The 27,485-nt window shown below is 43.6% G+C and overlaps 2 protein-coding genes and 2 pseudogenes across 51 annotated transcripts in view; 2 read left to right on the forward strand and 2 right to left on the reverse strand.

Annotated features, from left to right (window-relative positions):
- PBRM1 (polybromo 1) overlaps window positions 1-19,050 on the forward strand; it is a 142,888-nt gene extending 123,838 nt beyond the window's left edge. For 11 of the 50 annotated variants that reach the window (XM_058442107.1, XM_058442109.1, XM_058442118.1 and 8 more), the window contains 5 exons: window positions 767-968; window positions 7,853-8,008; window positions 11,914-11,984; window positions 12,097-12,313; window positions 15,184-19,050. In XM_058442107.1, coding sequence (XP_058298090.1) covers window positions 767-968; window positions 7,853-8,008; window positions 11,914-11,984; window positions 12,097-12,313; window positions 15,184-15,356 — 819 coding nt within the window. In that variant the 3' untranslated portion in view covers window positions 15,357-19,050. Of the gene's footprint in view, window positions 1-766; window positions 969-4,326; window positions 4,492-7,852; window positions 8,009-11,913; window positions 11,985-12,096; window positions 12,337-15,183 lie in introns of those variants that run through there. The other 39 variants (XM_032161330.2, XM_058442117.1, XM_032161337.2 and 36 more) reach the window with 10 other exon arrangements.
- Window positions 2,026-2,163, reverse strand: LOC116474034 (U6atac minor spliceosomal RNA; annotated as a pseudogene).
- On the forward strand, window positions 10,793-10,890 carry LOC116473965 (U6 spliceosomal RNA; annotated as a pseudogene).
- Window positions 19,051-22,883: 3,833 nt separating the features above from the next.
- Window positions 22,884-26,819, reverse strand: LOC116473394 (ubiquinol-cytochrome-c reductase complex assembly factor 5). The gene is made up of 2 exons (XM_032161346.2): window positions 26,518-26,819; window positions 22,884-22,986 (listed from the first exon to the last, which is right to left on the reverse strand). The coding sequence occupies exons 1-2, from the start codon at window positions 26,666-26,668 to the stop codon at window positions 22,925-22,927; spliced, it is 213 nt and encodes a 70-aa protein (XP_032017237.1). The 5' UTR covers window positions 26,669-26,819; the 3' UTR covers window positions 22,884-22,924.
- Window positions 26,820-27,485: the final 666 nt, after the last annotated feature.

Consider the following 27,485-nt stretch of genomic DNA (forward strand, 5'->3'; position numbering starts at 1 on the left):
TTTAAAAATTAGTCAGGGATGGTGATGCACACCTGTAGTCCCAGCTACTTGGCAGGCTGAGGCAGGAGAATCATTTGAGCCTGGGAGATCAAGGCTGCAGTGAGATACGATTGCACCACTGTACTCCAGCCTGGTGACAGAGCAAGACCCTGTATCATTTAAAAAAAAAAAAAAAAGAATTTTCTCAAGACTTAATTGTGAGGTCACCATTACAGATTGCAGCCATGGAATTCAGTGAAACTTTCATTTATTTCTTACATGTAATAGATAAGGAAGAGGTGTGTTTTGACCAAGAAAATAGCCAGCTATAAACCAAACGTGTCAATAAAGCAGTAACTAGTGAATCACAGAATCACATGTTCGTGGCTTCTGAAATTTTTTTTCTTTTTTTTTTTTTTTTTCTTTTTTTTGAGATGGAGTCTCGCTTTGTCACCCAGGCTGGAGTGCAGTGGCACGGTCTTGGCTTACTGCAAGCTCCATCTCCCGGGTTCACGCCATTCTCCTGCCTCAGCCTCCCGAGTAGCTGGGACTACAGGCGCCCACCACCACGCCCGGCTAATTTTTTGTATTTTTTTTTAGTAGAAACAGGGTTTCACTGTGTTAGCCAAGATGGTCTCGATCTCCTGACCTTGTGATCTGCCTGCCTCGGCCTCCAAAAGTGCTGGGATTACAGGCGTGAGCCACCGAGCCTGGCTGGCTTCTGAAATTTTGAGCAGTTAACCAAATGTAATGTTTTGATGCACCATAAGACCTTTCTGTCTTACAGTCTACCCCAAAGTCTGCCAAAGGCAGTGCAAAGAAGGAAGGCTCCAAACGTAAAATCAACATGAGTGGCTACATCCTGTTCAGCAGTGAGATGAGGGCTGTGATTAAGGCCCAACACCCAGACTACTCTTTCGGGGAGCTCAGCCGCCTGGTGGGGACAGAATGGAGAAATCTTGAGACAGCCAAGAAAGCAGAATATGAAGGTAAATAGAGCCTAGGCACAACTGTCTTTCGAAGCAAGGGGGTGTTTCAGGAATGCACGCGCGCAGACAGGTTTTACTCTCGTTCTTATCACTTGCACATGAACTTTTATTTTGGGGACTGTTCCAAATGGCACCCAACCAGTATTTTAGATGCTAGCCTTGTCCTGACTGAGCAGAGCACTGCCCCTGACTTGGCCTCTGATCCTGGTGTTGTATTTTCCCCTGCGAGTTTCTCCAAAATATTTTGCTACTAAAAATTGCATGATTTTTTTCTTTCATTGAGCCCTGTAAGCACACATGTTGAGCTAGGGAATTATTGTACAATGATGTTAAATATAATTTTAATTAAAATTCATCTGAAAAGGGCCTCTTAAAATCAACGATCTTGTGTTAGCTCTTGGTAAGCCATATATTTAAACTTCAGGCTGAGTCTTTGCTAAAGTGCTTGGTTTCCTAGGTCAGTCCTGGCCTATACTGTGTCTGTATTCATAGCTACTTCTAAGGTATTTGGGTCTTTTTTATAAAGCTCGACTGCCTTTATTTTCCTTTTATTCTAATTAAATCACTTTGGGCAGTGAGCTGTCATTCAAGAATTTGGTGGTTCTTAGCCATTTAGAGACAAATACTTGAGATTTTTTGTTTTTTGTTGCTGGGTTTTTGTTTTTATGGTTTTTTTTTAATATCAGACATGGACTTAGTAAAGAAATTAGTAGTAAGCATTAGATTAGGCAGTACTATTGCCCTTTGAGCTATATTTTTTCCATCTGGAATTTTATATATTGGTTCATTTTGCCAGTTTAGAGCTCCTCTCTACAATGGTCAACCACTACTCTTCTTAGGTGGGTACAGTTCTATTATTTTCTGGCAAACATTAACTATTTAGGCTGCCCCTTTTATTAAAATTTATGAAGTCTCCAAAGAAACTTCTTTAAAAAAAAAAAAGGTCATATATTATAATTGATTGATTGCTATGAAATTATCTGACAGGCTTCCCCAAGGATCTTCTGCAGAGAATCCTAATCCTGCAAGATGTTTAGCCAAAAAACATTTTGTGGCAAAACCAGTTTGAGAAGCATTCCAAACTCTCTCTCTTGGAAACTTATGGTGCATATTCCCGTATGTGTGTTGTCAGGCCCAAGGGCCTCCTCTGTCCTTATCAAGGGGAGTGCTAACCTTCTCTCCTTTCATACAGCACGCATATTCCCATATTAAAGGCTTTAAGACCGCCAGTAAATAACCTGTTTTATATTATCTGGCATTTTCTGAAATTTGATCAGGTATTTATGTAGTACCTATGAATACCCTAAAGAACTAATATTTTGCAGAATATTCTTTGGAAAACCCTAGTCAGTTCCATAAGAACCTAGAACTTTGTGGAGCTTTGATATTTCTGACCTTATTGAAAGTTAAGACCTACTATACCACTGAGATGGAGGAGTGTTGAAAATTAAGCTCACATGGATATTGCTGAGCGAGCAGCACAGCAGCAGCAGCAAGGCAAATGAAGCCAGTGCTAGGTGGCTGGTTATTTAGAGTGTGAGCAGGAGAGAGATACCTGAAGACACTGTGAAAGTAAAAACACTGAAGTAGGAATGAAGAGAGGGAGAAGGTGATGGCGTCTGGAACATCCTTGCAAATTCGAAGGGGAGTCTGAAAGTGAGTGAGAACCTAGCGAGGGGGGAGTTACATGACTCAGCAGCATCTACCTGAGACATAAAATCTGACCTTTTGATGTTTTCTCTCATTGAATTCAAAGCCCAGAGTTTAGAGTTTGGGTAGCCAGTCCAATATTCAATCCACAGGCCTTATTTTTTTTCCCATTTCATTTTTTTGCTTTCCCACTTTACTGTGTCACTTGTATAATGAAAATACTAGAATTTGAAGTGGGACCCTAGGTCGATTTTTTTTTTTTTTTTTTTTACTGCTAGCTCAAGTAAATAGTTTGTTCAAATGGCCTTCATCTCTCATACTCATTGTACAAAGGGTCTGTAAACTAGGACAGTCTTAGTGATGATAAGGCTATGCAGGCAACTCTGTCACAGCCAAGAGGCCTTTGATTGCTTGACTTTCATATTCTTGAAGGAGGACTGGAGCTGTAGCTTCTTGATTCTCTGTAAAGCCATATGACCTCAAGCTATTTTCCCCCTCCTCAAATCAGTGGTGTTGAGTTCCATGTTGGAGGGTTTATGTGTGGCAGTTGGAGTGTGATACCAGGAATTAGGGCCATAGGTTGCTGGTTCTCTCTGTATCCTTGGACAAGTGACTGCCTGTCTCCCAGCCTCCATTTGCCCATGTGATGAGTGGGGCGATCTTCTATTTATGAATGGTGAGATAAGAAACCCTGTATGGTGGGAGCTTTGGAAATACAACATTTCAGGAGTTCTTCAGTAGGGGTTCAGTCTGCTAGCTCCCAAAAAGACTGGAAACGTGATCATTGGAGCTTCCGGCTCTGGAGACGCAAACAGAGTAGGTCAGGGCCGGGGACTGGGGAGGTAGCAGGATGTATTCTACGGCCCAGAACTGCCACAGCAAATGCTCTTTTTGCATTTTGAATGAAATAAGAGGGATTCTGGAACTTTCATTGATTTAGGGTGGTTTATGGTCAGTATTGAACTGCTCAGCTTCAGGAAACCTGGTTCTTTCAGTACATTGTCCATTGCTACATACGCGTTTATATAATTCTCTGCTTCTGATGATTGTAGCCTGAAGTATAATGAATTTTTTTCCTTTGAGGTTTATTAAACATGACTTCTTTGCTTCATTAGAATGTAGAAATTAGTTGTTTCCCTAAAACCTTCTGAAGGAGGCAGTCAGCTACTTTTCCCTTACAGAGTTAATTTTCTTCAGCTGCTAAACTCGATGACACTCATGATGAGTCCTCAAATCTTAGTAAAATTGTGTACAAAGAATCAGGAAATATATATAGTAAGTAACAATTGTACCAAAAATTATAATGGGCCATGGAATTGCTTCATGTTGAAATTATAAATAATCTGTAATGCTATTAATACTAGAATAATGGTAGCGCTTCTCATCTTCAGGGTGCCTCGTGAGATTAACCATGGTGGTTATGCTGGTGACGTGTTTACATAAAACCTGTGCTTTCTGAATGTGTGTTGCAGTCTTAACATTCTTGAAATCTTTGCAGACCAGTTCTCAAGATGGGATAGGAAAGCTGGACTCTAGGTTACCAAGTGAAATCGGCCCGACTCCTCCTGTGTTGAGACTAGTCATCTACTGTTCCTTCCATTGAGACAGAACTGTTGCCTGTGTTTTTACTAGTCCTGTTGAATGCAATGGATGGTATTTTGAATTCCTGGGTTAAAAACAGAATTGAAAATCTGAAATGCCTTTACAGAGCGGGCAGCTAAAGTTGCTGAGCAGCAGGAGAGAGAGCGAGCAGCACAGCAACAGCAGCCGAGTGCTTCTCCCCGAGCAGGCACCCCTGTGGGGGCTCTCATGGGGGTGGTGCCACCACCAACACCAATGGGGATGCTCAATCAGCAGTTGACACCTGTTGCAGGTAAAAACAGGAGCTAAGACCATTTTTTTCCACTTTAAGAAATTCCTTCATTTTTTTTTTCTCCAATAAGGAGTAGGCCACAGTCTATTGCCTTTTCTCATGACAGATTCAAAGTTTGAAGTCATCCATGTTGTCCTATATTGCCTTTCCCATACGGGCAATGCCTCCCTTCTGCCCCAGAAATGGGCCCTGGGCCTAACCCTGGTAATTGGTAGGGAGTAGCTCTTCCCTGGCTGTGGGCATGGTCTGGTGATGTTCTCCACCCCAGCCTGCTCTTGATAGAGCACTATAGCAGAAAATATGAAAGTAGACACTGAATTCTGTTCTAGAGGGACTCCCAAGAGAAAACACAAAACCAGTCTTTAGGTGGTGTTGATTTTCCCGTCTCATTCCAGTATTCAGTTTGCCTTGTTCTGCTGCAGCCATCCTTAAAAGACTGACCATTTAAAAGGATTTTTTGACAATGAATTGTAAATCCTTTCTTGGTCACCAATGTGCATGACTGCTAAATAGAATACGAAGTCCTTATTCAATTCATTGTGCCCACTCTGTAATGCTTTTCTATTTAATTACATTAAACTGCATTTTCTGTTAGTATCCCAGTCACATATTTGAGAAAAAAAAAAGAAAAAGAAAATGATGAATGTGGTTTGCTTGTGTGTGTTGTCTCTGGTTCTGGTAGCCATAGCAAATTTGACTCTTCTTGAATTGAGTATCTTTGTCTGACATGTCTCCAATGAGAAGCCTGCAGACCACTTCTCGGGCCCCTTCTCTGAGATCTCTCCAATCCTGGTGAGGTCTGTACAAGCCACCTGTGTTTCTTCTTAAGCAAGCAGTCTGACCTCTTTCACAGGGAGTCCAAGATAGTGTTGCTCAAGGCAGGCTTGTTGGGATGCTGTTTTTGCTGTTTCGTTTTTGCTTTTTAAGGAAGAGTAGCATACGATAACTTTTCCATTGTCGCTCCTAACTTTTGTGATGGCAAGTTCTCAAATGCACTGTCGCTGAACTCAGCAGTTGCACTCGCCAAAGCACATCTGAATCATGGCTTTCGGTACTTTCAGTGTAACTGATGTTGATCTAACAAATCTCATAATCGCCTGCTCTATTCCATGGCCCATTTTGGTTAATGGGGTTCCAGAGGTTTTTAGAAATCAGGCCTTGAACATGGGGACTTTGAAAGTTAGAATTCCCTCACTGACATCGTGTTTTGTTCTATTTGATGTGTGATGTTGTGGCACTGTGCCCTTGACTTCAAAACCCAGGGACACATTAACAAAATGAATACAAACAGCTAAAAACAATTTAAAAAAAAAAAACAGCAGCTGCAGCATTTTAGCTCCCTGTTGGGGAAGAACATTATAGAACTCTATGGATGAGGAAGGTGGTCCCTCTAGAAAGCCCCTGCTCCATTATTTAGGGTGTGCTGGCTAGACTTCTGGGCCCTGGGAGTGAAAAGCAAGCATTCTCTACAGTAACCACTCTTTGGTCCTCATGGGGAACCCTGCAGCTAAGAGGGTGATTTTTCATGGTTTTACAGGTTTCTTAGGGCCTGAGTCTTACTTATTAGCCTTGTTGCTGTCTTGAGACCAGCTTTGCTTACAAGCATTGAAGCTCATTTGAACACATGTGACTGGGATAATAAATGCCAAAGTACAGTTTAATGAAGACAAGTGTCATGTCTTTCAGTTCTTAATAATTTCTTCAACCACAGCCCATGAAGGCTGCGTTCAGATGGGCTTTTGTAATTGAAAGCAAAGCCTCTTAACATCCTTAAATTTCCCACCTACTTAACCCTAAATGCTATAACTGGTGGTGTGGTTAAAAGATTGGTAGCATTGGATTTCTTCATGTTTAATTAAGATGATGGTGTCTGTTCAAAAGTAGTTTTTACTGTCTGAACTCTTCATTTAAAAAAAATGAAAACTCATAATCTTATGTATAGAGAGATTATTCAAATTTTTGTCATTTGGTTTATGTAAGTTTGTCAGTCAGCTTAGGTATGACTAGTGAAGCAGGGTGAATCGATCTCAGAATTTTTAGTAATTTCATAGCCTTAAAAGACTAAACTTTTATAAATAAATATCTTTGGAATCTTCAGGGAATGTCCAAGAGTAAAATTCTCAGAATCTGAAGTTTTTCCACGGTTTGACAGAGTCCCTCTACAAAGAGTATTTTATAAAAATGAGGTTTGACACCAGTCCCTCAACCCTCCCTTTGCAAGAAGCTGTGACCAAAGGTGACTGCATTTTGGGGGGAGCTTTGTGTCTTGTTCATCATGATCATTACAAATCCCAGAAAAGTCAAGTTGTTTTTCTTGTTTTAAAAAAAATGCCATGTGGTTTTAAAGGTCTTTTGATAGGTGAGTCCTTGACATTTTGAATTTTTTTTCTTACATTTATTCCTTCTGCCAAAAATACTTGTTTGCTGAAACTCTTCTCTAGCCAGTAGAAAATATTTTGTCATGTGTAGGTACACTTTGAAAATAAAGGAATAAAAGCCTCTGTTCACAGAAATTGTGTACCTCAAATTAAAATGCTCCCTGTTAAGGTTTATATGAGGACATTAGAGCTTGGAGACTGATGACATTTGGCATTTTCTCATATCAGCAGAGCCCGATTCTCCAGCCATCCCTCCGTGAAGTCTGTGTGTAGGCTCCTGAGTGACCTGGACTTGGTTGGCTTGTTTGGGAGGGTTTAGGTTTTATCTTTATCACATTTTTAGATCTAAAGAAGGAAATACCATTCACTGTGATGGTTCTTAGAAGCTGTTCCCCAACTCAAGCCCAAGCACAATCCATTCTTACCAGCAGTGGTAAGGCTAGAAAGGAGGAGTAGATGTAGAAGTCTTGAACAATTCCTGCCCCCAAGCTGGAGAACCATGCTTTGTGATCAGGACTATGTGCCTCATTTCCTTCCCTTCCTGTTACTCCTCATGTGTACCCATGATAGGCATATGAGTGTGGGCAGAGTGGAATGATGGGGTTTATACTATTCAGTTAGAATTGCAGTCAGCAGAACTGGTCACTCTGTTTGAACAGCTTGCAATAATTACGACCTTGGGAAGGCTGTTACTAGAACTCTTTACTATTATTTAACTGAAAACATGCAGCATATTTACCCCAGGGAAAATAACTACAAATAATAGTGTACTAAGTACTAATTCATCCCAAAGTGTTGGGTCTGATATTTGTAACTTTTTATTTTGTTCATTATTGCAACAAAGTAATTGCACTAATTGCTGTTATATCATGCAGTACTAAGGGTGCTTTATTCATTGGTAGTGCATGTGGGGGGTGGTTGTTATTACTTAGCTCATGTTGCATGTTAATGATGCATGTCTGAAATTTGTTGTGTCCTTCAAGGCATGATGGGTGGCTATCCGCCAGGCCTTCCACCTTTGCAGGGCCCAGTTGATGGCCTTGTTAGCATGGGCAGCATGCAGCCACTTCACCCTGGGGGGCCTCCACCCCACCATCTTCCACCAGGTGTGCCTGGCCTCCCGGGCATCCCGCCACCGGGTAAGAACTTCATCCTCATTCACTCATTAATCTCATCTTCATATTCTCTTTTTCCTCTTTCAACCAGTTGTTCCAGGAGGCACCCGTGGCCCATTGTGGCCAGGCCTTCCCTCCCTGAGAATCCAAAGGTTGTCAGCAGCAGGGCATGTCCTGCACATTCAGCAGGTGGCCCAGCACTTGTGCCCTTGTGCACCTGGCTGCTGGCAGCAGCACAGGACACATGGCAGAGGCCAGAGTCAGCAAACCAAGGGACAAGAGGCATACTCTATCGATAATCACTCAACTAATTTGACATGTCCTTGAAAAGCCAGACAGCCTAGAAGGCTGTGTCCTCTTATCAGTGAATGAAGTTTCCCAAATTGCTAGTTCAGAGTAACATATGAAAGCACTTTTTCCCCCTGAGTTGCATTTCTCCCTCTGGTGCAATTCTTATCTCACAGAGTATAGAGTATCTGTTCCATCTCCTACTTCTCCTCAAGCAACCTTTCTAAGGGGATTGCAGAGCTGCTAATGTAGAACTCTTCAGAAATCTTTCACTCAGTCTGTCTTAGAACAAAAAGCAGGGAGGGGAATGCATTTTCACTGAATTAGTGTTCTGTATGTGAGTTCCCTAAGAGGCATGACATGCCAGGTGTAATGGCTCATGCCTATAATCCCAGCACTTTCAGAGAATGAGGAAGGTGGATCACTTGAGCCCAGGAGTTCAAGACCAGCCTGGGCAACCCGGTGAGACCCCCATCTCTATAAAAATTAGCCAGGTGTTAGGCCGGGCACGGTGGCTCATGCCTGTAATCCCAGCACTTTGGGAGGCCAAGGTGGGCGGATCACTTGAGGTCAGGAGTTCGAGACCAGCCTGGCCAATAGGGTGAAACCCTGTCTCTACTAAAAATACAAAAATTAGCTGGGCGTGGTGGCGGGCGCCTGTAGTCCCGGCTACTCAAGAGGCTGAGGCAGAAGAATCATTTGAACCCAGGAGGCGAGGTTGCAGTGAGCCAAGATTGTACCACTACACTCCAGCCTGGGCGACAGCAAGACTCCGTCTAAAAAAAAAAAAAAAAAAGGAAAAATTAGCCAGGTGTGGTGGCATGTGCCTGTAGTCCCAGCTACTCAGGAGGCTGAGGTGGGAGAATTACCTGAGCCTGGGGAGACTGAGGCTGCAGTGAGCGGTGATCGCACCACTGCACTCTAGCCTGAGCGACAGAGTGAGATCCTGTCTCAAAAAAAAAAAAAAAAAAAAAGCCTGACATTAAAGAACAGCCCAGCCTACCCTCCTAGCTGTAGATACGGGTTTGTCTGTCAGCAGAAGCTTAGAAGTTCTTTTATATAGAAATGTATAAATGGATTCCAGAAATAGCTACATTCATTTTCACTTTAAAATGTGAATTAGCAAGTTGAAAGATTATTTTAAAGAAAACCTAAATGAAAGGAAAGTTACATGTTCCCATATTAATTGCCAGCATATGCAAGATAATTCTTAGCTGTAATCTGGATGGAGGGAATGTGACCTTTGGAAGACTCGGAAAGCATTTGGTCCATTACCTAAAACATCAGCTAAGGGCCCAACCCAAATGGTAAAATGTGGGTGGAAACTTGTTAAATTTGCTTGTACCAGTGTTGGACCTACCAGTGATAGGGTTTTGCAGGGTACCAAATGATGCTTTGGAGGGTGCACCCAGCAGTGTGCAGAGTGAGCAAACTTGGTGGCCTGGCCTGGAGCTTCCAGCCACACTCTTTGTGAGTGTTGCTTAGAATATGACCATAATTCCACAGAAGCATTTGCTCCAGGTGTTCCCAGAGGAGGAAGTGTTTGTAGGGTTAGGTGCTTCATATGAAAACAGTGGACTGTGTGAATTGCTGTTGCAGCAGGAGTCAGTCATAAGGTAAATGTTCCCATGTGGCAGGTAGACTTGGCCTTAATTTTTTGCCCTGTCACCTTGACACAGGCTATCACTGAGCCAATAAGACCAGGCTGGAGTTGACACCTTCTAGGTGCACTTAGTGGGAGCCATGTCTAACGCCAGTACCCTCTAGGTTGCAGATGTCTTTTGGTGGGTGTTGGGACATAGCTGTCTTCCTTTCCGCCTTCCTGAAATCCTAAATTCAATTGGAGGGAAGCCCAACACACCTGCTTAGAATTGAGGAGACAGGGCCGGACGCGGTGACTCAATCCTGTAATTCCAGCACTTTGTGAGGCTGAGGTGGGAGGATTGCTTTGAGCTCAGCAGTTCAAGACCAGTGGGCAACATGGTGAAACCCCCATATCTATTTTATTTAATTAAAAAAGAAGCCAGGAGTCAGGGAAGACCCCCTCTTAGTGCCTACAAATGCACATGTCTGAGCAGGCTTAGAGGAGTAGGGGATTCATTGAGCTCTTCTGGTGGCTCAGCTCACATTCTCACCAGCTGCCCCAGTATGGCATTTGTCAATAGAGGAAGCAGAAGAGTTTGCTGATTTGTGCTGCCCTGCAAAGCAATGATTTACACAGTTTAGGGAGCCACACCGTGTTCTGGAGTCTAAGGTGGGTGAGTGTCCCAGGGCACAGGGAGGTGATGGGCACAGAGGTTAATAATATATTGCTGGAGCACCAGCTTACCCCCCACAACCTCTTCATTCATTCACGAATAATCATCAGGATCCTACTTTGGTGATCCGGGTGGACTTCTGGGTACTTGGAACATAAAACTCCCTGCTTTTTAAACAGAAGCTTTTTTACTTGTTATTTTCTAACAAATAAGAGGCTCTCTTACGCTTCCTGGAAGTGGCATTTAACAATTCTGAACCTTAGTGCTCGCTTCAGCAGCACATACACTAAAATTGGAACAATATGGAGATGAGCATGGCACAAGGATGACATGCAAACTCATGAAACAGTTCTGAACTTTAGAATAAGGAGCTGCTTCTGCCTGGACAGTATATTACGATTTTTGATCTGAAGGGACTGTACACTATGAAGTTAAACCTCCTCTCGATTCTTCTACATAGCCAGCAGGATTTAAGTTTTCAAGAACAGTTCACCACAGTTTTAGGTTTATTTGTTTTTAATGAACTGGGTCCCTTGCCTATTTCTGTATTTTATCAGAATAGCAAATATGCATCCTGAAATCAAAAGAGCCTCTGACACTAAATTTAGGACATCTCATTATTATCACCTGTGCCTGTGAGACAACAATTGCTCGTGAGCATTCACTGAGGGAAGCTTACAAAATTATTATCAGGGACATAGTACAAATCTAGTAGGGCCATGAAGTCTCTCTGTTCCTTTGTCATTTTGCATATAAAGTGATAGCAACAAGGTTACTTCACTTCAGATGATTCCTTTTCAGAGTGCTACTCTATCAGATGGAAGTGTTCTCTCTCTGCCAACACTAGTGACTCCAGTTAGAACTAGCTGCTGATGGTCTGGGAGGGGATAGCAAGGCTGTGCCTTCAGCCTTCACAAAGCTCGTTTAACTATGCACTTCCACAGCCTCTTCCCTTGTGTCCCTGCTGTCCTAGTACATTGCTTACTGCTGAGCCTGATTCCAGTGCCATTCCTGCTGAAATTAAATACAGGCTTCAATTGCAGGAGAATGTGTTGTCAGAAGAAAAACACCTTGAATGTAGAGGTATATTCTGACAATAGCTTACCTAGAGAAATACTAGAATTTTATGCAAGGTTCAGATCATTTCTAAGCCATAATTGATGTACATCTGACAGATTGTTCTAGTATTATACTTAAGTACCTAGAAACAAAACAACTTTCTATTCAAATCCTGTTGGGGTGCTTAGGATTCCTCGCCACAAAGATTCAAGGGCAGAGGTACATAGGTTTGAATTATGAATGGCATCATTTCTTATCAGACAGTAGTTTTTCAGTCATTTCAACCCAGAGCCTCTAACTGTGCCATTGCATTCTGAATTATAGGTGTGATGAACCAAGGAGTGGCCCCTATGGTAGGGACTCCAGCACCAGGTGGAAGTCCATATGGACAACAGGTGAGCCTCCCAGTTTGATTTTCTAGGACTTGACAGAATTCGAGTTATCCTCCTTCTCAGAACATGTGCAGAGTCTCGTTTTGCCTCACCATGTGGTCCTGTGCTCTTTCAGGTAGGAGTTTTGGGGCCTCCAGGGCAGCAGGCACCACCTCCATATCCCGGCCCACATCCAGCTGGACCCCCTGTCATACAGCAGCCAACAACACCCATGTTTGTAGCTCCCCCACCAAAGACCCAGCGGCTTCTTCACTCAGAGGCCTACCTGAAATACATTGAAGGACTCAGTGCTGAGTCCAACAGTATTAGCAAGTGGGATCAGACACTGGCAGGTAAGGAGTTTCCTTCTAAATAAGCCTTTGTGAAATACATGCTTCCTCAAAGCTGTCTTACTGCTGTTAGCATATTATATCGTACAATAAACACCTCTTTTTCTTATACAATTAAAATAAATTATGTATTTTGGCCTGGCATGGTGGCTCACGCCTGTAATCCCAGCACTTTGGGAGGCCGAGGCAGGCGGATCATGAGGTCAGGAGATCGAGACCATCCTGGCTAACACAGTGAAACCCCGTCTCTACTAAAAATACAAAAAAATTAGCTGGGCGAGTTGGCGGGTGCCTGTAGTCCCAGCTACTAGGGAGGCTGAGGCAGGAGAATGGCGTGAACCCCGGGGGTGGAGCCTGCAGTGAGCTGAGATCGTGCCACTGCACTCCAGCCTGGGCGACAGCGAGACTCTGTCTCAAAACATAAATAAATAAATAAATAATATATTTTATAAATGGTTTAGAGTTTCTTTGCGTGTTGACATAACACACTGAAAATGGTTTGTTTTGTTTTTGAGACAGGGTCTCGCTTTGTTGCCCAGGCTGGAGTGCAGTGGTGCGATCTTGGCTCACTGCAGTCTCCACCTCCCAGGTTCAAGTGATTCTTCTGCCTCAGCCTCCCCAGTAGCTGGGATTACAGGCATGTGCCACCACACCTGGCTAATGTTTATATTTTTAGTAGAGATGGGGTTTCACCATATTGGCCAGGCTGGTCTCAAACTCTTGACCTCAAGTGATCCACCTGCCTCGGCCTCTCAAAGTGCTGGGATTACAGGTGTAAGCCACTATGCCTGGCCTGAAAATGGCTTTTGGGTTTTTTTTTGTTTTGATTTTTGAGACAGTCTCACTCTGTCACCCAGGCTGGAGTGCAGTGGTACAGTCTCGACTCACTGCAACCTCCGACCCCCAGGTTCAAGCGATTCTTGTGCCTTAGCCTCCTGAGCAGCTGGAATTACAGGTGCTCACCACCAAGCCCAGCTAATTGTTTTATTTTTAGTAGAGATGGGATTTCGCCATTTTGGCCAGGCTGGTCCCGAACTCCTGACCTCAGGTGATCTACTCACCTCAGCCTCCCAAAGAGCTGGGTTTATAGGAATGAGTCACGGTGCCCTGCCTAAAAGTGGTTTTTGGTTTTTTTTTTGCCAAATTTCAAAGCCTAGTTTTCTCATAAACATCATTGCCATCTTTTTAAGTACATTGTTTTTTGTTTGTTGTTTTGTTTTGTTTTGTTTCAGTCATTTGGACGTTAGTATAGATGCATTGGGTAAATTAAAAATTATTGGCCAGGCACAGTGGCTCCCACTTTGGGAGGCTGAAGTGGACAGATCGATTGAGTTCAGGAGTTTGAGACCAGCCTGGGCAACATGGCAAAACCCCGTCTCTACAAAAAAGTTAAAAATTAGCCAGATGAGGGCCAGGAGTGGTGGCTCACGCCTGTAATCCCAGCACTTTGGGAGGCTGAGGTGGGCAGATCACTTGAGGTCAGGAGATCAAGACCAGTCTGGCCAACATGGTGAAATCCCATCTCTACTAAAAATACAAAAATTAGCTGGGCATGGTGTCTGGTGTCTGTAATCCCAGCTACTTGGGAGGCTGAGGCATGAGAATCATTTGAACCTGGAGGTGGAGGTTGCAGTGAGCCAAGATCACACCACTGCACTCCAGCCTGGGTGACAGAATAAGACTCTGTCTAAAAAAAAACAAAAAACAACAACAAAAAAAACTATTTTACCTCAGTTTAACAAAAGGAAAAAAATATTAGAAACCTATTAGGCTATTCATTTAGTTCAACATACTTATGTATTTTCAGTATGTACTGAAGTATTTGTGTAGTTTCTGGAGAGAAGTTTGGAAGTTTCTACTTATTCTTGATTTCTAAACCAACTTTGTTCATCTCATTTCATTTCTTTTGAGTAGAAGGTATGTTTTCCCTTTCTTCACATGTTTACCTTTTTAGGAATTTTTGTTAACATTGAAGTAATTGGCCGGGCGCGGTGGCTCACGCTTGTAATCCCAGCACTTTGGGAGGCCGAGGCGGGCGGATCACGAGGTCAGGAAATCGAGACCACGGTGAAACCCCGTCCCTACTAAAAATACAAAAAATTAGCCGGGCGTGGTGGCGGGCGCCTGTAGTCCCACCTACTCGGAGAGGCTGAGGCAGGAGAATGGCGTGAACCTGGGAGGCGGAGCTTGCAGTGAGCCGAGATCGCGCCACTGCACTCCAACCTGGGCGACAGAGCGAGACTCCGTCTCAAAAAAAAAAAAAAAAAAAAACATTGAAGTAATTATTAAATATCAGGGATGCCTACAAAAAAATAATGATCAGGCCGGGTGCAGTGGCTCACACCTGTAATCCCAGCACTTTGGGAGGCCAAGGTAGGCAGATCACCTGAGGTCAGGAATTCAAGACCAGCCTGGCCAACATGGTGAAACCTGTCTCTACTAAAAATAGAAAAATCAGCCAGGCTTGGTGGCAGATTCCTGTAATCCCAGCTACTCTGGAGCCTGAGGCAGGAGAATCGCTTGAACCCAGGGGGCAGAGGTTACAGTGAGCTGAGATCACGCCACTGCACTCCAGCGAGGGCAACAGAGGGAGACTCCATCTCAAAAAAAAAAAAAAAAATTATGATCAAATCTTAAAATGATGCTAGTAAATGCTAGTAAAAAATTTATGATCAAATCTTAAAATGATGCTAGTAATGGTGCCTAGTAAAATGATGTAAGAAATGTGCCTGGAAATATTCTGCAGTAAAATTCACAATATTTAATAAATATTCAATGTTTTGTGTTTTAATAAGTTCATCAGACCTTAGAACTGAGGGAAATTTTGCCAACTTAAAATTTTAATTTCTGTCTCTCTGTACTTTAATTTTCAGCTCGAAGACGCGACATCCATTTGTCGAAAGAACAGGAGAGCCGCCTACCCTCTCACTGGCTGAAAAGCAAAGGGGCCCACACCACCATGGCAGATGCCCTGTGGCGCCTTCGAGATTTGATGCTCCGGGACACCCTCAACATTCGCCAAGCATACAACCTAGAAAATGTTTAATCACATCATTATGTTTCTTTTATATGGAAGCATAAAGAGTTGTGGATCAGTAGCCATTTTAGTTACTGGGGGTGGGGGGAAGGAACAAAGGAGGATAATTTTTATTGCATTTTACTGTACATCACAAGGCCATTTTTATATAAGGACACTTTTAATAAGCTATTTCAATTTGTTTGTTATATTAAGTTGACTTTATCAAATACACAAAGATTTTTTTGCATATGTTTCCTTCGTTTAAAACCAGTTTCATAATTGGTTGTATATGTAGACTTGGAGTTTTATCTTTTTACTTGTTGCCATGGAACTGAAACCATTAGAGGTTTTGTCTTGGCTTGGGGTTTTTGTTTTCTTGGTTTTGGGTTTTTTTATATATATAAAAGAACAAAATGAAAAAAAAACACACACACAAGAGTTTACAGATTAGTTTAAATTGATAATGAAATGTGAAGTTTATCCTAGTTTACATCTTAGAGAGGGGAGTATACTTGTTTTTGTTTCATGTGCCTGAATATCTTAAGCCACTTTCTGCAAAAGCTGTTTCTTACAGATGAAGTGCTTTCTTTGAAAGGTGGTTATTTAGGTTTTAGATGTTTAATAGACATGGCACATTTGCTTTATTAACTCAGAGGCTCACTACAGAAATACGTAATCAGTGCTGTGCATCTGTCTGCGGCTAATGTACCTCCTGGACACCAGGAGGGGAAAAAGCACTTTTTCAATTGTGCTGAGTTAGACATCTGTGAGTTAGACTATGGTGTCAGTGATTTTTGCAGAACACGTGCACAACCCTGAGGTATGTTTAGTCTAGGCAGGTACGTTTAAGGGTATTTTGATCTATTTATAATGAATTCACAATTTATGCCTATAAATTTCAGATGATTTAAAATTTTAAACCGGTGACACTGAAAAACATTGAAGTTCATCTTGAAGAAAGCATTAAGGTATGCATGGAGGTGATTTATTTTTAAACATAACACCTAACCTAACATGGGGAAGAGAGTATGTAACTAGATATGAGCTGTATAAGAAGCATAATTGTGAACGAGTAGATTGATTGCCTTCTTATATAAGTATGTTTTAGTATTCCTTATTTCCTTATTATCAGATGTATTTTTTCTTTTAAGTTTCAATGTTGTTATAATTCTCAACCAGAAATTTAATACTTTCTAAAATATTTTTTAAATTTAGCTTGTGCTTTTGAATTACAGGAGAAGGGAATCATAATTTAATAAAATGCTCACTAGAAAGACCATTACAGATCCCAAACACTTGGGTTTGGTGACCCTGCCTTTCTTATATGACCCTATAATAAACGTTTGAAGGCAGCATAGGATGGCAGACAGTAGGAACATTGTTTCACTTGGCGGCATGTTTTTGAAACCTGCTTTATAGTAACTGGGTGATTGCCATTGTGGTAGAGCTTCCACTGCTGTTTATAATCTGAGAGAGTTACTCTCAGAGGATGCTATTTTCCTTTTAATCTGCTATGAATCAGTACCCAGATGTTTAATTACTGTACTTATTAAATCATGAGGGCAAAAGAGTGTAGAATGGAAAAAAGTCTCTTGTATCTAGATACTTTAAATACAGGAGGCCCTTTAACTTAATTGCCTTTAGTCAACCACTGGATTTGAATTTGCATCAAGTATTTTAAATAATATTGAATTTAAAAAAATGTATTGCAGTAGTGTGTCAGTACCTTATTGTTAAAGTGAGTCAGATAAATCTTCAATTCCTGGTTATTTGGGCAATTGAATCATCATGGACTGTATAATGCAATCAGATTATTTTGTTTCTAGACATCCTTGAATTACACCAAAGAACATGAAATTTAGTTGTGGTTAAATTATTTATTTATTTCATGCATTCATTTTATTTCCCTTAAGGTCTGGATGAGACTTCTTTGGGGAGCCTCTAAAAAAATTATTCACTGGGGGCCACATGGGTTGTTAGAAGCCAGAGCTCTCCTCCAGGCTCCTTCCCAGTGCCTAGAGGTGCTATAGGAAACATAGATCCAGCCAGGGGCTTCCCTAAGGCAGTGCAGCACTGGCCCAGGGCATCACTAGACAGGCCCTAATTAAGTTTTTTTTAAAAAGCCTGTGTATTTATTTTAGAATCATGTTTTTCTGTATATTAACTTGGGGGATATCATTAATATTTAGGATATAAGATTTGAGGTCAGCCATCTTAAAAAAAGAAAAACCAAAAAAAAAAAAAATTGACTTAAGAAAGTACAAATAAACTATACATCTTTTTTTCGTAAGTTTTAGGAACTGTAGTAATGTGGCTTAGAAAGTATAATGGCCTAAATGTTTTCAAAATGTAAGTTCCTGTGGAGAAGAATTGTTTATATTGCAAACGGGGGGACTGAGGGGAACCTATAGGTTTAAAACAGTATGTTTGTCAGCCAACTGATTTAAAAGGCCTTTAACTGTTTTGGTTGTTGTTTTTTTCAAGCCACTCTCCCCTTCCTATGAGGAAGAATTGAGAGGGGCACCTATTTCTGTAAAATCCCCAAATTGGTGTTGATGATTTTGAGCTTGAATGTTTTCATACCTGATTAAAACTTGGTTTATTCTAATTTCTGTATCATATCATCTGAGGTTTATGTGGTAACTAGTCTTATAACATGTATGTATCATTTTTTTGTTGTTCATCTAAAGCTTTTTAATCCAAATAAATACAGAGTTTGCAAAGTGATTTGGATTAACCAGGTTTGGTTGTTCTGTTAAAGTGGTGTCAGATGTTTCAAGCAGATTTAACTCCTGCAAGCCCTTATTTCATGCTGACAAGGATGTGACTGCCAATTTAAGAGAACAAAGCTCCACAGGTGGAGATGAAAGTCAGTGTCCAGACCTCTGGTTCAGGGCTCGGGCTGCATTAACACAGAGCCAAATGTAGTCAGACTGCAGCCTGAAGTGCCCCACGCCACGCCTCAGGCTGGCAGTCAAGGAATTCCTACATGTCCTCAGCATGGGCAGAAATGCAGGTTGAAATTAAAATTGGAGAGTTACTGAGAGCGGAAAGTGAGGAAAGCATGTCCTCTATCATAAAGCAGTATAGCCCACTTCAAATAGCTTCTCTGTGGCCAGAAGAAACAGGTGGCCCGGTGTCTTTAACATCTTTATAAACTCTTAAAACATGACCACGCTTTTAATAGAAAGTGTTGGTAAAATCAACCAACTGTTTTCGTCTAATATCACTTTGCAAATCGCTGTGGTTCTGTTCTCCTGAATTTAGGATAGTACTGCCATCTGTGCCCCTGAGCATATTTTGAACAGTCATTGATGTATAGTTAGACATCCCATCTGAACACTGAGCAAACAAATATTGCTATTATTCTGTTCCTTTTTTTTTTCTTTTGAGACGGAACCTCACTCTGTCACCCAGGCTGGAGTGCAGTGGTGCAACCTTGGCTCACTGCAGCATGCGCCACCATGCCTGGCTAATTTTTGAATTTTTAGTAGAAACAGGGTTTCTCCATATTGGCTAGGCTGGTTTTGAACTCCTGGCCTCAAGTGATCCACCTGCCTCAGCCTCCCAAAGTGCTAAGATTACAGGTGTGAGCCACTGCGCCCAGCCTACTCTGTTCCTTTTTAGCCTGGAAGTATGCTAGGTCCCTGAATGAAAGTTCAGAACTAAACAAATTAATGGACTGTCCCTTTTCCCTGTTTTGGCTATTTCATGGTATTTATGTCTTGCAGATAGCACATGAGACAAGAAACTCCAGATTTAATACACGTGTGAAGACTAAGCACTAACATGCTTTACTAGGAGATAAATTACTTTGGAAAACAACAGGGTCCAAGAGTGTGTGTGTGTGTATATATATATATATTTTGTTGTTGTTGTTGTTCACGCCATTTGCCTGCGTTAGCCTCCTGAGTAGCTGGGACTACAGGCTCCCGCCACCACGCCCGGCTAAATTTTTTGTGTTTTTAGTAGAGTTGGGGTTTCACTGTGTTAGCCAGGATGGTCTTGATCTCCTGATGTCATGATCCGCCTGCCTCGGCCTCCCAAACTGCTGGGATTACAGGCATGAGCCACCACTCCCGGCTAAGAGTATATTTTTTTAAAGAGAGTTAATTCAGTGTGAAAAATTTAAACACACAAAAAAAATGGAGATTAAATATCACATCAGGGGTGTAGGTAAGACTTCCAAAATAGAACTGCTAGATGAACAAAAATAACTCATTTATTCACTACTTTTTCTCTTTCTTTTTTTTGGGGGGGCTGTAATACTCTTGTACTATTATTAGGTACTTTCTCTATAAATTCAGATAATAAAGTGACACTCCAAAGCCCATGTTCTTTCCCCAACACCGCAGTGGAGGTGGAGTTCTAGCAATAAATGCTAATCAGGTTTTAAGCATTCTGAAAGAAGTATAGTTCTTGAAATTTATTAAAATTTATGCCCTGTAGTTTACAGTTGGTGGTACTGCAGTTCTTTTCACAGTTTTGTTTTGTTTTCCGAGACAGGGTCTCACTCCACTGCCCAGGTTAGAGTGCAGTGTTGGGATCACACTTACTGCAGTCTTGACCTGGCTCAGGTGATTCTCCCACCTCAGCCTCCCAAATAGCTGGGACTACAGGTGCACACCACCAGGCCTGGCTAATTTTTTGTACTTTTTGTAGAGACAAGGTTTCACCACGTTGCCCAGGCTAGTCTTGAACTGCTGGGCTCAAGTAATCCTCCTACCTCAGCCTCCCAAAGTGCTGGGATTAGAGACATGAGCCACTACTCCTGGCCTCACTTTAAGTTCCCTTAAATAGTTCAGTGTCTGATAAGTAGGATAGAGTCATATTCCTAGTAGGAGAATTAAAAATATTTTTGAGGGAAAATTAAAAGCTTATATACCCTAGCTGGGCGCAGTGGCTCATGCCTGTAATCCCAACACTTTGGGAGGCTGAAGTGGGAGCACTGCTTGAGCCCAGGATTTTGAGACCAGCCTGGTCAACACAGCAAGACCTTGTGTCTACAAAAAATTTAAAAATTAGCCAAGCATAGTAGCTAGCTAGTCCCAGCTACCTAGGAGGCTGAGGCAGGAGGATCGCTTGAGCCCAAGAGTTCAAGGCTGCAGTGAACTATAATCATGCCACTGTACTCCAGCCTGGGTGACAGTGAAACTCTATCTCAAAAAAAGCTTGCACCCTAACAAATGAGTTCTCACTCACAGCATCCAAACCAATATGCTCTGAAAACCTGTCTTCCATTGAATACAATAATTTCTTTGGTGGTCTACCTGCCTAAAAGTCAGAAGTTGTCCAATCTTTTTTTTTTTTTTGAGACAAGAGTTTCACTCTTGTTGCCCAGGCTGGAGTGCAATGGTGCGATCTCGGCTCACTGCAACCTCCACCTCCCAGGTTCAAGCGATTCTCCTGCTTCAGCCTCCTGAGTAGTTGGGACTATAGGTGCCTGCCATCACACCTGGCTAATTATTATTATTATTATTTTTTTTTGAGACGGAGTCTCGCTTTGTCGCCCAGGCTGGAGTGCAGTGGCGCAATCTCGGCTCACTGCAAGCTCCGCCTCCCGGATTCATGCCATTTTCCTGCCTCAGCCTCCCGAGTAGTTGGGACCACAGGCGCCCGCCACCATGCCTGGCTAATTTTTTGTATTTTTAGTAGAGACGGGGTTTCATTGTATTAGCCAGGATAGTCTCGATCTCCTGACATCGTGATCCACCCACCTCGGCCTCCCAAAGTGCTGGGATTACAGGCGTAAGCCACCTTGCCCGGCCATACACCCAGCTAATTTTATATTTTTAGTAGAGACGGGGTTTTTCTGTGTTGGTCAGGCTGGTCTCGAACTCCTGACTTCAGGTGATCCACCTGCCTCGGCCACCCAAAGTGCTGAAAGTACAGGTGTGAGCCACTGCACCCGGCCTTCTTTTTTTAATAGAGACAGAGTGTATGTTGCCCAGGCTGGCCTCAAGCAATCCTCCTGCCTGAGCCTCCCAAAGTGCTTGGATTACGGGCTTGAACCACCAACTCTGGCCATCATTTTCAAAGTCTGTTGTCCTTCAATAAATTAACATTCTAACGGAAAGAAGAAAAAGAAATGGAGAGGAAAGCTCTAGGGAAGGCTAACACAAAATTCAGTCTAATGGTTCTCTGTGGGGTGGAAGCAGGGGGATGGGCCAGGGAATGAACCCAAAGAAGACACAAAAGTTAGCCAATGGTTTTATTAGTGGTTACTATTATTCTTTGCAAAAGGTATGACATATTTTCTATATGTATCAAATATGAAACTCCTAAAACAAGGTGGGTTAGGGCAAACATGGAATATGGCCATATAATTGAGAATCATACTACAGTTTTTATACAGCAGTCAAGTCTCTAAAAATGGTTTATCAGATTAGGTTTACCAGGAATCCTAGATGACACAACTGGGCATGAGAATACGATGAACCACCGTCCTCTCCCTGGTGGCAGAGGTCATTACTGGCCTTTCACATTCAAGCCATCTCCCAGCTGTGACTCTGGGCTTGCTGTACTGTAGTGTAGGTAGTGCTTTAAGGAGATGTGAGCAGTTAATGGTTCTTTACTGAATTGGTTCTAAGATAAGTGGACTAAAATTAGAAGAAAAATCTAGAAAAAATTAGGAGGCATGTTGGTGGCAGAGATCATTAACTTGAGGATACCCTATGGCCTTAAGCATCAGCTTGATTCTCGTGCAATAGTTAGAAACTATTCTGAAACTCAGTCTTTAGTATGTAGATATTTTCTTGCTTGAAACGATGTTAGATGTGGTTATGCAAGCATGGAAAGGTGTCTGCTTTTTCTACCAGGCTGATCCAAACTTACACTGGGTCAAATTGCCAAATCACTGAATAGACTGAGCGTCTGATTTAGCTCAAGTCTGGGATTGCATTATACTGTGTAGGTTCACTTTCTCATGGAAGGAGCAACTGTTTCTAGCAGCTGAATGGAAGAGCAGCATTTTCATCCTAGAGTAGTGTGAAACCTGTTGGCCAGAGTCCTCATGAAGATCCAGCCCTTGCAGTTTAGTGGAGCCAAGCAAGGGAGGAGCATATTTCTGTTCACAAGAACACTAGCATGAGAAATCCGTAGTCAATCAAGAATTTCCACCACCCTAGCAAAAAGTTTATAGTCTAGTAGCTGGCAGAAATATAACCTGCATAATTATCCTGGTTTAAATGATCTTGCAATAGAGAATGTGTCCATAATTTAATTTGAATTCTGCAAAAAAGTAAATGTTATAATTAGTTGCCTAAAAACAAAGTTGCCAGAAACAATTCAGGCTTCACTGAAAAGCATCCTGATTGATCCTTGAATTTTTTAAGAAGTATTTCATGGACTAGATCATCGAGTGAGTGTTTTAGGAGGAAATAATTTTCCCACAAGTGCTGTCCAGCAGTGACTTGGGAAGTACTCAAGCAGAGACAGAACTATAAAAATTCTTTGCAAAAACAGTTATTGGAATATTGTGCAGCTGATAAAGGACAAGCTGTGTCAGAACAAGAGATCTGAAAAGTATATTTTATAAGGCACTGAAACCAATAGTAAAAATTCGCATTGACTTTATTGACTGCTGAAGTTCAATCTCATTCATCTTCCAGCCTTCTCTGATACTGTCTTTCTGAGGCTTTTCTACGGTAGACATCATCTGTATCAAACAAAAAGTTGCTCAGATGTTTAAGAAACATATTTAAAATTAAAACACTCAATCTGAATAATTTAACCAATAGTCTAGGTCTGTCACCTACTTCTGAATCTTGGCATTAATATTTAACTCAATGCCACAATAAACTTAAAACTTGAGTTAGATGAGGACTATGATAATGGAGTTCTAGACTTAAATAGGGTAAAGGTCAGTGTCTTGAAAGATAGAATCATGTCTTAGCACATCTCTTAGTGTTTTAAGATTTCTCTCACTTCCTTCTCCCACATAATTTCTATTCTGTGCTCTGAAGTCATACTTCTTAACTAAAACCTGGCTTCTCAAAGGCACTTCTTGCCTCTTGGCTCTCTGATGCTCCCTCTCCCATACCCAGAAACCTTCAGGTGGGGAGAGGAGATCAGTTTCCTTGTTCCAGCTGCTGCTTTGCCAAACCTTTGACTCTCCACCTTCACGTAAAGAATCTTCTTCCAGGCCGGGCACAGTGGCTCACGCCTGTAATCCCAGCACTTTGGGAGGCCGAGGCAGGTGGATCACAAGGTCAGGAGTTTGAGACCAGCCTGGCCAATATAGTGAAACCCCGTCGCTACTAAAAATACAAAAATTAACCCGGTGTGGTGGCAGGCACCTATAGTCCCAGCTACTCGGGAGGCTGAGGCAGGAGAGTCGCTTGAACCCGGGAGGCAGAGGTTGCAGTGAGCCAAGATTGTGCCACCACACTCCAGCCTGGGCGACAGAGCAAGACTCTGTCTCAAAAAAAATAAAAAATAAAAACTTCTTCCTTCATGGCTCATGCCATTTGTCTGCCACCATCTTTCTTTGGCACCTGCTCTCCATCATGCCCCTTCAGTCACCAAAAGTGCTGGCCTCTAGCTCAGGTTCCTTGCCCCTGTCCTGTGCCTTCTCCCCAGATACCACTATCACCCATGGGGATGAAGCTCCAGTCCCCTTCACCTTCAACATCTTCCAGTCACTTGCAGGGCTCCTCTGAAGGATTTCTGTTCACACCACAACCCCCATTACCTTTCCAGCTCTCCTGTCCTTGGACCTCACGTTTCTTCCCCAGGCCCTTGGCCCCGTCTTACCCGCTCAGCTGCTTCTTGTTCTCTCTCCTGGAAAATCAGCTAAAATTCCTTCATACTCTTGTCAGTATCTTAACTTCCTGACACACCCTCAAAACCCCAACCACCGATTAATCCAACTTCCTCCCTTCCCCATGCTTCACCCTGCTTGCTGTGTACTGAGGGGCCAACTGATGCCTCTAACTGGGTCCACTGAGGTGTCTGACAATCCTGTTTCCTCAGCCATCAATCCTGACTCTTTTTCACCCACCCCAAAATGGCCATTTCCTCTCTTCCTTCACAGAGGAAAGTCATCATAAGGAACTCTTCCAGCTAACTTCCAAGGGCTTACTCCTGTCACCCAGCTCTGGTCCCACCCTCTCCCACCCTCTCAAGGGTCCAGTATCTCCAGCCTCTCTCCACCCTCTCCTTCTAGATCATTATTTGCATATCCTGCAGTCTCTCCTAGAGGAAGGGGGGTTACCTCCCCTTCACAGAGCCAGACTTACTTAACCTCCTGTCTTCTATGATAACAAATCCTCCTAGTTTCCCTCCTTGCCTCTCTGGCCATTCTCAGTTACCCTTAAAATGTTGGGATTTGGGCCAGGCACAGTGGCTCACGCCTGTAATCCCAGCACGTTGGGAGGCCAAGGTGGGCAGATCACCTGAGGTCGGGAGTTTGAGACCAGCCTGACCAACATGGAGACACCCCATGTCTACTAAAAATACAAAATTAGCCGAGTGTGGTGGCGCATGCCTGTAATCCCAGCTACTCCAGAGGCTGAGGCAGGAGAATCACTTGAACCTGGGAGGCAGAGGTTGCAGTGAGCCAAGATCCCACCACTGCACTCCAGCCTGGGCAACAAGAGCGAAACTCGGTCTCAAAAAATAAATAAATTAAAATGTTGAGATTTGACTTCCATCACAATTTGCTTGTGAATGGTTCACAAATCCCAATTTCTGGCCCAGATTTGCCTCCTGAGCTTCAGCTCTGTATAACCATATCTACCTCATCACGTCCCAGATGGTGCCCAGGATGGCCCTGCCTGTGTTTGGCACCTTCAGGAAATGCACTACCCCTGCCCCAGGTGTCCCACCAGAAGCCTCCACTCCTCATCTCCTGAGTCCACTTAATCACCATACCCTGTCAGTACTACCTCTGGGCTGTCTCTTACTTCCACCCCTTCTTGGTATCCTTTCTGCCCCAACCTAGTCCAGGTCTCAACTCTGGACAGCCATACAGCGTAACTGTTCTTACCAGTCTGTCCACAAGGAGCCATTCTCCACATGTTAAAGCCTCTCCTTAAAACGACTCAGTCCTTGGGATCCATTCTTGGTTCTCCAGTCCCTTTGCCACACTGCCCAGGCACCCTTCTAGCCATCCCCACTTTGTTGATCTGCTTCAATCCCTCAAACACACAGCATACTCTCACACAAGTGCTACTACCACTGCCAATGGAGATGTTTTCAATTCCACACACCTTCCCCTCATCTGACTGACACCTACTCAGTCTTCAGGTCCTACTTTACTTGGTAGCTGCTTCCGGAAGCCTTCCCTGCACCATCTAGTCCAGCTGAGGTGCCCAACCATCTAGTCCAGTTGAGGCGCCCACCCGAGAGTCCTATGTTCCTCCCACTGCCTTCTCACAGCACTGATCACTTTGTGTGGTAATTGTCTTTATCATCGTCTTTCCCATTAGAGCTCTTCTGGGGTAAGGGACACCTCTGCCTTGTTCATTATAGCCCCTCAAGAATGCTCATTAAGTATCAATGAATGGATGAACAGAAGGACTAAGGATGTTTAGGAATCACTAATGTAACAATTCTTTAAAATGTGGGTTGGCAATTCACAAGTGATAGCGTTTCAGGAGAGGGACAAAGCAGAAAGGGCTGAGGGCTTGGGGAAGTCCTCCTGAAAGGGACTGGCCTGTCCAGAGTTAATGCTCAGTAATGCAGTGCCAGGCGTTACCACTATCTTTACAGTGCTGATCATCTGGACCCAGACCAAAGACCTGGTGCCAATGACTGCCCTGTAAAGGCAGTGGTAATTAGCAAAGCCAGGCAGATCAGCTCCCTCCAGAGTTTGGACAGAAGAGTCCAAAGAGAAGTGGCTAGTCAGCAGGAGTTTCCCTGACCCCTCATATCCACCCTCTCCTACGATTGTTGTGAGCAAGTCTGTTCCTTAAGCCCAAACGACGTCACCGGCAAGGGTGAAGGGCAGGCGTGAGAGGGCTGGAAGCACGTGATCTCGCCTCTAAGTACAGGGAAGGTCACAAGGCTGGACGCCAATGTGTCCGGCCTACAGGAGAGCCGGGCCGCCCTGACTGCCAAGCTGCACTTGCCCAGCGCTCTGAGTGGAATGCGCGGTCTGCAATCTGAGAATACTCCCCAGAAAAACGGATGCCTACCGCCTCGTGCCTTCCTGAAAAGAAATAGAGACTGCTACCCGCTCACTTACAGAAGGTCTCCTGGCCCACGCGCACTTTAATCATGATCCACTCCATCGTTCCTCCCAGGACAAAAAAGAAGGGCAGGAACCGGTAGATGCCAAATCGCTGCTTCCCGGGCACCCGCTGCAGAATCCGTCTCACCTGGGCCCTGGTGAACATGCTCGACCGAGGTCGTGGAGAGGGATATGGCGGAACTAGGCACTGGATCGCCCAGACGCAGCCGAGGCCGCCCCGCCCGTTCTCGCCGTGTACGGCGACCTGGGCGACTAGCGAGCGCCGTCCTCCGCCACTGTCTGGTAAGCGCACGAGTGCCAGAACTGGGCGCCGACCTTCTAAAGAGAGGCGGATCCGCCAATCAGACTGCAGCGGGGGCGTGCAGCTCTGCCAATCAGAATACGGCAGGGCGCGCGTGCTCCCTGAAGCCGAGCAGGGCCAGAAGCAGCTGGCGCAGGCGCCTCAGCTCTGGAGGTGGGGCGGCCCAAAAGGGAAGGACAGCCCACGTGGCGCCGGCCCGGCCCCGCCCCCTGCCTCCCCAGTGCAGGTCTGAGCTCGGAGTTGGCAGCCGCGCCCCCTCCTCTGCCACCGCCATTTTTATTCCTAATACCCAGATAGAAGTGATGACCCTCTCTGATGGACTATGTACAGCACCACATTCCAAAATGCAATTATGCAATGCCTTGCATTTCGGAGACGTGATTGGTGCCTAGACTTATAAAGTAACAGAATTTGATACGGAGTGTTGAAAGCTGAACTTTATCAATTATCACAGCAAAAATCTAAGTGCTGCGTGAGATCCCTAAAATTAATAAAAGCTATCTTGAGGCCGGGCGCAGTGGCTCACGCTTGTAATCCCAGCACTTTGGGAGGCCGAGGCGGGCGGATCACGAGGTCAGGAGATCGAGGCCACGGTGAAACCCCGTCTCTACTAAAAATACAAAAAATTAGCTGGGCGTGGTGGCAGGCACCTGTAGTCCCA

This window comes from Hylobates moloch, unplaced genomic scaffold (genome assembly GCF_009828535.3).
Source record: "Hylobates moloch isolate HMO894 unplaced genomic scaffold, HMol_V3 SCAFFOLD_8, whole genome shotgun sequence".
Classification (NCBI taxonomy): Eukaryota; Metazoa; Chordata; class Mammalia; order Primates; family Hylobatidae; genus Hylobates; species Hylobates moloch.